At 41.7% G+C, this 11,266-nt stretch overlaps 1 protein-coding gene across 2 annotated transcripts; it reads left to right on the forward strand.

Moving 5' to 3' along the window:
- Positions 1-605: 605 nt before the first annotated feature.
- LOC147900649 (pentatricopeptide repeat-containing protein At2g13600-like) lies at positions 606-3,815 on the forward strand. Of its 2 annotated transcripts, XM_087375954.1 has the most exons (3): positions 610-738; positions 859-1,008; positions 1,118-3,815. In XM_087375954.1, exons 2-3 carry the CDS (start codon positions 881-883, stop codon positions 3,069-3,071), a joined length of 2,082 nt encoding a protein of 693 aa, XP_087232080.1. In that variant the 5' UTR covers positions 610-738; positions 859-880; the 3' UTR covers positions 3,072-3,815. The 2 variants fall into 2 exon arrangements, with proteins under 2 accessions (XP_087232079.1, XP_087232080.1); XM_087375953.1 differs by having other exon boundaries at positions 606-1,008.
- The last annotated feature ends 7,451 nt before the right edge of the window (positions 3,816-11,266 follow it).

The raw sequence follows: 11,266 nt of genomic DNA on the forward strand, positions 1-11,266 counted from the left end.
TGTCAGCTAGCTCTAGTTTCCCTTCAATGTCTTCAATGAAGTTACTCGAAAAAAGATCTTTTTGCTTCACAATATGCTTGACTTTTAGCTTCTATTTGATGTCTACAGCCACTTGGAAAATATCAATCTCACCCGCCACTGGTAGCATTTGTAATTCCATCAGTCTCATGACTCAACATCTTGAGAAAATGGATCTGTGACCTCCAAATTCTTTGATTGACCAATACTCAGAACCTTCTGAGGCCTCCAAATTCTTTTATCGACAACTACTCGGAAGCTTTCAAGGATTTGTAGGGATGCACACATCTTGATTATCTATTTTAATGATCATCTCTTCTGAAGCCCAATCCTGGAGTACTCTTGCACTTTTAAGCCAAGATCGTCCTAATAGTATTGGATAGGCATGCTGCTCCATAGCAATCACAATAAAACTGATTGTATAATAGATTCCACCTATAAAGATAACATCTTGTAACATAAATTTTGGGTCAACTTGTCATTAATCTGCCATATGTACTCTGAAAGGTCATGGTTTTTAAGACTTAAACTACAGCCTCTCAGCAATTTCTTCAGAAATGATATTCACTCCAGAACCACCATCTACTATCACTGCTGGTATAGTTAGTTTGTTAACCTTGATAGTGATCACTCTGACACTTCTCATCAACTACCGGCATGTCAAGAGTGGCTAGAGAATCTACCTCTTTTGGTTAATTGCTGCCCAACTGGACTATTCAGGTCCTGGACAGAAACAAAAAACATTCATAGATTTTTGGGAAGCAGCTTCTATAATGTGCGGTCGCTCGTGTTCATTTCCTTGCATTTAATGATGCCGCTTATGAATTTTACTCGTTACAGCTTCGCAGTTGATCATGGGTGGATGCTGCAAAAAGTTGAGAAGCATGCACCTAAGCTGGCCATATTGTTTCAAGCTCAAACCCAATCTGGTGGGGATGATCTCGTATCGTATAACACGGAACGTGCAGGTTCAACAGGGAAGTTTGGCAGGTATTGGACCAAAGGCTTTTATGATTTGGAACGTTAACACTGAGTAATAGCTTATAATTTGCCTAGAGATACCGCATGTTCTACTTAACACGCCATTTATCTTATGAAGGACGGCTATCCATGGTGGAATTTTTGGAGCAAGTGGCAATTTGAGCAAGATGTTGAGAGATGGAACGCTGGAAGAGGCACTCGAGGCCTTGGAGCTCATGAATGAGCGAAGGATTCCTATTTCAAACGATGCAGTACACTGTCTACTGCAGAAATGCACTGAAAACCATGACTTGTTAGCTGCCAGACGCATGCATGCCTTTATGGCCAGCACTGAACTCGAATCAAGTGCCTTTTTAGGGGATCATTTTGTTCGGCTGTTTGCAGTGTGTGGAAGCTTGCAGGAAGCGAGCGAGGCTTTCTACAAGGTCTCGAAACCGACCATTTACACTTGGAATGCAATAATTTCAGCACATGCAAAGCTTGGAAAAGGTGACAGGGCTCTTGATTTTTATGAGGAAATGAAGAAGTCAAGCATAAAGCCAGATAAAATCACGTTCTTGTCCATCTTAAAAGCTTGTGTAAACATAGGTTCCATTGGGTGTGGTAGACTGATACATGACGAGATCATCAAGTGTGGATTCAATTCTGATGGAGCTCTTAGAAACACTCTTGTTGATACGTATGCCAAATGTGGAAGTTTGAAGGAAGCTCGCAAAGTCTTTGACAAGATGGCAAATCGAGATGTGGTATCCTGGAGTGCAATGATTGCAGGATATGCAGCATATGGGCATGGGCGTCTAGCACTTGAACTTTTTGACAAAATGCAACAAGAGAAAATTAAACCAAACATACTGACATTTTCGTCTGTCTTGAAAGCCTGTGGTAGCATACGAGCCATAAGTCATGGCAGCTTATTACATGACCAGCTCATCAGAAGTCAGCTTGTATCAGATTTGGTACTTGGAAGCACCCTAGTTGACATGTATGCCAAATGTGGAAGCTTAAAAGAGGCACGTAAAGTATTTGATAATTTGCCACATTCAGATGTGGTGTCATGGGGTGCAATGATTTCAGGATATGCCATGCATGGAGAGGGTGCTGCTGCTCTTGAACTTTTTGGGAAACTGCAACAGAAAGGCTTAAAGCCAAACCGGGCTATATTTTTGGGTGCCTTAAAAGCAAGTGGCACCATAGGAGTCATAGAACAAGGTAAGGTCATACATGCTCAGATATTAAGAAGTGGAATTGAAGCAGAGGTTGTAATTGCAAGCACTCTTGTTGACATGTACGCAAAATGTGGAAGCCTAGAAGAGGCATGCAAAGTATTTGATAAATCTCCCAATCGAGATGCTGTGACATGGGGAGCACTGATAGCAGGTTATGCCATGCAGGGGAATTGTGCATTGGCTTGGCGATGCCTTGAGAACATGCAACAACACGGGTTAAAGCCTAGTGATGCAATCTTTACGAGTATTTTCACTGCTTGCAGTCAGGCTGGCCTACTGGAGGAAGGGCTCCAGTATTTCAAAATTATGTTAGAGCGACGTGGAGCTTCTGTGAGTATCGAACACTATGGTTGTGTGATTGATCTCTTTGGCCGTGGAGGGAAACTGGATGAGGCTAAAGCTATACTTCAGACTATGCCAGTTTCCCCAGATGTTATTGTATGGAGGTCTCTGCTTGCTTGCTGCAAAACTTATGGCAATCTGGAGCTAGGGAGAATTTGCTTTAATCAAGCTGTCGAAGTAGACCCCAGTGATGCTTCAGGGTATGTCCTCATGTCAAGCTTATATGCTGGTTCACATTTAAGGGGGGACGCTGACCTAGTACAGAAGTTAAGAAAATGTGCAGGAGGACAAAAGCAGCCTGGGAAAGCCTGGATTGAAGTTAGAAACAGAGTGCATGAGTTCATGGTTGCAGACAAAAGTGAACCACAAAGTTATCAGACCTATGCCAAGCTATACAGGTTAGCTAAATCAATGAAGGGGGAAGGATTTATGCCACAATTAGACTTGGTGCTGGAACCTATGCTCTACGAGGACAAGGAAGGTGGCCAGGTGTTGGCAACTTGAATTGCTATGGCATTTGGGCTGTCGGTACTTTTTGAAGCAAATCTGGCAACATTCACAAAAATTGGCATAATGACTGGACCATTACATCCAAGTTGAACAGCAGGAATATTCAGAAGAGCTTGCTATGTGATGGATGGGGTGGATTTGTCAAGGCGGCAAAATTAGAATGTACGTGGTTTGTCTAATTTGAAACTGTGCAAGTGCAAAACTTTGCTTAATCACCCTTGCGAATTGAGATATATTTGTAAGATGATTGCTACACATGCTTGAGATTGCAACTGAGATGGATGCATGGGAGACTGGTACATGCCTTCTTTGAAACCTCAGACATGTGCACAGTTTTGCTTCTTTGCTGTTACGTGGGTTTGCAGCTGTGTGTCTCTTACAGGCCTGGCTAATCGTGAACATTCTCCTGGCTACAAAGGTTGCCACAGCAAAGCATAGGCAATGGTAGGACAGCAATCAAGGCTGCCATACAGGCACAGTAAAGGCAACAGTCCACTTAGGGCTGCCATGCAGCAGTGTGGCCCTTTTAATAGCCTTGGCCCAACTGGCCGAGTTTGAGACTGCTGGTCTGACTCAGCTAATTTTTGGATCAGAGTGGGGCCTGTCGTAGCCCGACCGGCCTGCATGACAGTCCTTTGTGGACTGTCCATCTACTGGCCTGCTGCAATGATGTGGCTGTATATTCAGCATCCATAGAAGGAGCAGTCTGCTCATTTTAACATTTGCCAATTGGCACGAGTATATACCCAGTCTTTAGTACTTGCCCATCACTCACATGATGCACATGTGTGGTGATCTCTCTTGATTTCAAGTTGTGGAAGGTCAAAAGCTACATATACAAAGAGCAATAAATCCATCATTGACGTGTACCAAAAGCCACAACATCTAATCAATGAGTTTTTGGACCTTTTTACGGTTAACGATGATTGGGCCTATGACGATAAGGACGACCATGGTTTGCACACTTCAAAAACATAGAGAACTGTGTGGTAGTCAAGAAGGATCCCTTGCAAGTAGAATTCATCTTGCAAAAGGTATGTGTAATTAATGATCCACCTGATGGTCATTAAGATGTGGAAGTGAAGTATAGCCATGAGGGTGCAATAGTGTAGTTGGCTTCTAGAGAGCCACAACTTGCCTACAAGGGTGAAGAATTTAAGTTGGTAGAGATATTTGAGGAAACAACACCTGAAATGGTTGTTCCCATAGTTATAGGGCAAGGAGACTAAGAGAATGTTGAGTAGCATGCTAAGGATGAGAAGCTTCTAGATGTTCACTGTTTATTTAATGTTATGACCTTATATACCTTTGATTAATATGATTTCGCTTTCCTTTATTTCCTATTTTCACGTATGATTGCAATTAAGCTTTTAACAAATCTTGATCAATTATTTTTATATTTGTTCTTAATAATTTTAAAATAACAAATAAGAGAGTTTAGCCATTAATGTATTAAGTGATTAAGCTTTAAGTTATTAATATTAGAGTGAGTTCTCTTTCCTTTCTTTTGTATTGTTCATGTGTCGTTATAATTAAGCTTTTAATAATTCTTGATCAACTATTATCTTTCTACTTTGTTCTTGATACTTTTAAAATAATGAATTAGAGTGTTCATCATAAATGTATTAAGTAAGCTTTAATATATTTTATCATATACTTGTATTCTCAAGCAAAGGATCTTATCATCTACACATAATCATAAATATTATTCTATAATAAGCAAATGTGCATCACAAAGTACAATCTTATCAAAATTCATGGTCTTGAAATTGAAAAGTTTTTACAATTATTTATTTCCTTTTTAAGATCCATATATAAAAGCAATAGTTTTCTTGATAATAGGATATCTAGAATTACCTTATACACATATTATATATCAAAGTATTAAGTTTTTTAATAGATAGGTTTAAATTCACCTCAGTTTTAAAATTTAGTTAAAAGCTAGTACTACTTTAACAAAATCTTAAAAGTGGATAACACTTAATAGTTCTCACTTGATACACAATAGTGTTCATGGTAATACCAACTAAGGTTAAAGCAGGATTAGGTGTAGCTAGATTTTGGGTCATGTACAACTACTGGGAGTTCAATTATGTCTACAACTCTCTCCTCTCCTAGGAGACTATCACCCTCAAGTAGTGATATCTTTAAATAAGTAACATGGAATGCTAGATGCACTCTACATCTATTGGTAAGTTAATTTAGGAGCCATATGTCCAACAAAAACCAGCATGGTAATCATAATAGCAAGCTATATACTACATGGTACCATGTGTCCAATGAAAAGCAGTATAGTAGTCTAGATGGTGCCACATGTCGTATAATAAGGATCAGTGCAGTGGCAATAATAACAAGCTATGGCATATTATAGAGCCACGTGTCCCCCTCCAGGAACACCATCCATGGCTTCAAAGCAACACAATAAGGCTTGCACAGTGCCCATGTGTCCCATGCCAACACCTAAAATGGTGGCAAATTTAAGTGAGAATGTCGGATGGTTACTAGTCATTACTGCCCTTTTGTTGGTCTTAAGGCCGGTTTCATGTTTCCATTTTGTTGGGACCTCACCATCTTCCCAAAGGAGGTGAGCCTGTGGTTGTCTCTGGTGTTAGTATTGCCAACTGTAGCTGATTAACAGCACGGATGAAAATTCAATATGTCTTTCACAGATGAAGAAGAGGAGTCCTCTCAGGATGGGGAAGATGGACATCCTATGAATGAGGGAACTTCTCAAGATGCTCAAAATGCAGATGGACAACGAGCTGTAAATGCTCTTGATGTGAATAAAACACAGCCAATAGAATAATGCAACATCCACATGGCATACTTTCTTTGATGAACACCAACACTATAGTGTAGTTAAAGAGCCTGTAGAGAGATGGTATTTGGTGAAATCTTGGGATGGGTTGAAAACTAGGACTTGCCAATTTTTTGTCTTTGGTGAAATATCATGCCGCTTAAAAAATTTAAACAAGTGCATGACAGAAGGGTGCAACACTTGTAATGCAAAGAAGTAGTATTACGCCTAAGGGGTTGCATTGGGTTAGAAAACTAGGAAGATAAACAATGATTTTTGGATGATACTCTAGTGAGGCCTAGTTAGGATAGTTAGGGAAATTGGTACTAGCTTGATGTCTCAAATATGCTAGGTGTCCTTAGTAGACCAAAGCATGTGATTGTGGCAACAGGGGTGCATCCACCAATGGGCTTTTAGTGTACCTTTGTATGACTATTGTATATTGGGTGAATGCCTCCATGAGTTAGTTCTTTGACGTAGTATGTGTTGTTTTGGTAGAGGCTTCCCGATCAAAGAGTAGTAATTTGACTAACACTGCATAAGCATTCCCACATGTCATGAAAAGTATCCCTAAGGGAATGCCCCCCTAAAGAGTTCGATAGATCACACAAGGTCTATTTCTCTACCACTTAGTAATCTAGTTTCCATGCAAGAGCTATCCATGAGAGAAAGGGAGTCCCACAACAACCATGGTGTTGCTCCATAGGGGGTCTAAGGGCACCATCTTGAATTGCAAAGGTCCAAAAGAACTGGGCTCCCGAGATGCTGATTGTCCTATCTACAAAGTATTTGGATATGATTTCTATGGAATTTAGTCCTTGTATGGAACAAGCTTATATGAAGGAAAGCCTTGTTTATCAAACATGTTAAATTTGAACATGCTAATTGCATGACTATTGCAATTGATATCCCACTCTCATATCCCACCGCTGTGCAAGTTGGGCCATGAAATGGTTCAAGATGATACAACAAAAATATACAATAATGCACATTATCACCTCAGTTTAGAAAAACATAGCTCCCCAATCATTTTTCAAATATCAAAGAAATTATCTAATACTAACGAGTACTTGGTTGTAGAAAAGTCATGTCAGTGGATTTTCCTTGCATGCAGTTCATGCTTCGAACACCTTTGACTACGAATCAACATGAGTTTTGAAAGCATTAAGATCAATGCATTTGAAGTATTAAGAATCAAATTGTTAACCAACAAAGGCCTTAAAAACGGGAATAGCCATATTCCGATTTTTAAGGCCTTTGTTAACCCATTGTATGGGCTCAAGATGGGAATAGCCATATTTTCTCCCATCCTAAATCATGACATCAAGAGCTTGGTAGCTGGAAGAAGATGCCCTTATTAAGGGATTGGAAAACATGGAATGATGACATTGTCCTTGTTCCCACTTCCTAAACACATGAAATGATGACATGGGTCCTCTCCGCCTAACCCATTCCTAGTTCTTTTGACTGTTAGCACATGGTGGGATGGAAATAGGATAGAAATACATTTGAATATGGATGCGATGACCTTTTTCCATTCCCATCCTATTTCCTCACATGTGCAAGACCCTAAGTTATTATTCCTTTTTGCTCCCAACTTAAATTTTTTTTGGCCATGATAAACATTTCTCTATTGTAAAACCTCTCCATACTATATTCTCCATGTAAAAATCCGATTCTTTGAAGCCTTGATACTACTAGATTTGTTCGAATAGAATGTTCACATCCCCAACTATGAGCCCTTATGTAAGGAGCACATGGGGGTGGATGATGGTAGGGGATAGATTAGGACTATGATGCAGGCACATCAATCTCCTTGTTGAATCTATTTTAGGGCAACCACATGGGCCAACCTGGTTAGCATTTAGGGATAATAGTCTTCCCTTTTTGGGGCTGACATAAGGGTTGGATACAACTCTGCCATGTGTCCATGGAAGGGGCCAATGGGTTGGCACATGACAACACGTGTGGAGCCGTGTTGGGACTATTAGTCGACAACAACATCAACTAAGGTGGTCTACACTAGTAGGTCTAGGCAAGAAAAAGACCCCAAGCTTGTCGGCTTGCCATGTGGCAAATAGATTGGTTGCAACACGATTGGTTGGAAGGACTTGGTCTGCCATGTTAGGGGGCATCATGTCGTATATAAAAATCCCCTTAAGGGGCATTTAACAATTCACTCTATAGTTGTTTTTGGCCTTTGAGAAGCTCACAAAGACTGCAATAGCATGCCTCACCCCTCGGAGGATCACACTAGCGCCACATGTAAAAATGGGGGCTTGAATGCGAATGTGTGTCTAAATGTGCATATTATATATGTGTGAGTGTGAGGGATTTTGAGCATCCCCCTAGGGAGGTTTGGATATTCTAGGCCTATGCATGGCTATGGGACAAGGTGTGGGACCCTGTACTTGGTGCACTATGAGTTGGGTGTGTGTATGGCTAACGTCTAACATGGTATCCGAGTTGGATATTCTAGTAAGCTGTGAGCCCTATAGCTACTCACGACTGATGCATGGCACTGCTCTGTCTGCACAATCTGAACTGTGCAATATGTTGCTTACTCTGTGCCCACCCGTGGCTAACGCGTGGTGGGTGTTTTTCTCTGAGCATTTTTGCATGCGTGGGTAGTCACAGGATGTGGCGACCAGTGGTTGATGCTGTCTCAACCTTGTGATTGGTGCAAAGAGTGGTAGTGGCTGATGCTCATGTTGATGCACTTATTGTTGAAGCCGAGCTGTCTAAAATCTATTGTTTAAGGGAGTTTTGGTCCATGATTGGTTGTTGGAGAAAGTCCTAATGTGTGCCTCATCCCTTGGACGGTCATGCTAGTGACTAGGATTTGAATAGTCCCATATGCAAATGTGAGCCTAAATGTGCCTAATATATATGTGTGAATGTGAGGCCCTTAGAGCATCCCCCCAAGGACTTTTGGATACTCTAGGTTTGTGCATGGCTATGGGGCAAGGTATGGAAACCCTGTACCTGGTGCAGTGTGTGTGTGGCTAGACACTTGGACCTCCTCTGCTCTAACAAGAGCCATAAGGTGGTGCAAGGAGGGTGAGCGGCAAGACTCACCTAGGTAGTTACTGAAGCAAGCTACTGAAGCCTACATGAAGGTGCGTCGCCAAGAGAGTCTACCTCAATAGGTACAACAAATGGAGCCGGTTTTGGTTCTTTACCTTAGTGACAATATGCCATAGGTGTTGGTACATGTATTGTACAGTGTACTTGGTTTTCTACATATTACTTAGCTGTACATTTAAGTATTCTCTCATTGACCTTGAGCTACCATACCTCGATGTGCTAACTTTTTATGCCTTTAGAATAGGGATCTCCAAGTATAAAATCCTATTTATCTTATTGGAATAAGAGACTAGAAAAGTACATTCATTCATATCAACAATGATAGAAATGAAAAACATTATTTCCATTTCTATGAACACAATGCATAGTTTTTTTACACTTCTTCATTGAGGAGAAGTAACCAATGCTCATCATCTCAAATGCATGTATCATCTTGTTGCCTGTACATGCTTGAGATTAGCCTTTGTTAGATATGCTCAATGCCCCACCCTCCTGGTAGTGGTCCAAGGTGCTCAAGTTGTAAGCCCCCCATATGAGGAGAAGCCATGTGTGAGCCTAGGACACTGGATGGATCTTGACTTGCATGTCAAATGAGGTCTATCAATGAGACCGTGATGGTAGAAAGGTGATCTATGTGAGTCTAGCCTATGGGCTAGGTAGGGTAGGTAAGCTAGTAGCACAACAAGCACATTGTCTTGATTGTGTGGGAGCCCCTTATTCTTGCTTGGGCCTGAGGGCCAGCTGTGGCCCCCAAATAGGGGGTCCCGAGGGGCCAACGGCCCCTTTGGTGGGGGTTTGGGGGCGAGAGCCCCCGAGGCGATGGTATAGGGAATATTCCTTGAATATTCCATGGACAACTAGTCGATTCCATCGACTAGGTTGACTGGTCGGTTCCACCAACTACGTTGATCCAATTACCGCCCTCATAGCTATAAAGATGCGACCTCCCTAGTCCATTATACCAGATGAGATCTTCCAGCAAAGATCTTCCAGCTAGTAGCGTCTTCACCTAGTATCTGTCTAGATCGCCATCTAAGCTCCACCGTGGGAGCACACGGGTGGACGGAGCCATCATCTGTACTACATCAGTATTGAAGGAAAATTTTGTTCATCTCCAATTTGCTGTGTACTCTCTATTATTTGTTCAATTTCTGTTATGCTGCACTGTGTAATTAGCCCAGGCGGCTCTAAGGATCGAAGGATAGAAGAGAGGCAAGGGCTTCAACAACATACGGAGTGATGGCAACATGAAGCAGCTCAACAGGAAGTAGTTCGAGTTTAGCAGCTACTGCTACACCAACAATCTAGGCGTTGAGGATTGGCCCACATCCTTCACTGAAGGCAAGCTTGATGGTACAAACTACACTTTGTGAAAGTTTAAAATTACTGCTATTCTGGATTCATATGAGCTTCTCGAGACAATACTGGGAACTGACCCAAAACCACAAGGAACCCCCGACCCAGCGAATCCGAGGAGTAAGATACCTCCTAATGCCGACCTTTTGTGAGCTTGAAAACACAGGAACGTAGATGCTCTATGTGCCCTAGTTACAAGTACTACTGCTAGTGTCTTGACCTTGATTCAGCATACATCTAAGGCAGCTGTGGCCTGGAACATATTGAAGAGTCAATATGAGACGCGAAATCAGACAAGGATCTAAAACCTGGAGAATCAGCTTGCAGCTGAGAAGTTTAATGAAGGAGAGACAGCAGAGGCATTCATAACCCGAATCAAAAATCTGCGTGACCAGATGGTTGGTGCTAGGATACAAAAGACTAGCGAAGAGCTAGCTCGACCGTGTCTCCGGATATGTCCACCAAGGTTTGATGGACTGGTAATAGCGCTTAACACTCAGGTGAGACGCCAACCATTTTCATTTGAGGAGTTCTGTGCTTTACTTATGGAGGAGGAATTGAGGCTTAAAGCTCGAGATGGAGGTGGCAATGGGGATGTTGCGTTCTCTACCACTACGAAAGGCAAAGGTGGTTTCTCCACCAAAGGTGAGTCCTCTACTAGTGGTGACAAAAAGAAGAAGGGAAGCAAGAAGAAGTTTCAGGGAGAATGCTTCTACTGCAAGAAGAAGGGCCATGTGATTGCAGATTGCCGAGTCAAGAAAGCAAATGAAAAGAATGGTACCCTGAAGAAGATAGATAAGGGGAAAGAGATAGCTAACATAGCGGAAGCAAAGTTAGATCTATTTCTAGCCATTGAGGAAGAGTGTTCCTCAGTTCAAAAACCACTGATTTATGGGTGTTGGATAGTGGTGCCTCCCATCACATGACCTGTAAGAAGGGTCTATATTAT

Source organism: Dipteris shenzhenensis, chromosome 6 (assembly GCF_047967505.1).
Source record: "Dipteris shenzhenensis isolate YYH24624 ecotype China chromosome 6, Dip_SZ_1.0, whole genome shotgun sequence".
Lineage (NCBI taxonomy): Eukaryota > Viridiplantae > Streptophyta > Polypodiopsida > Gleicheniales > Dipteridaceae > Dipteris > Dipteris shenzhenensis.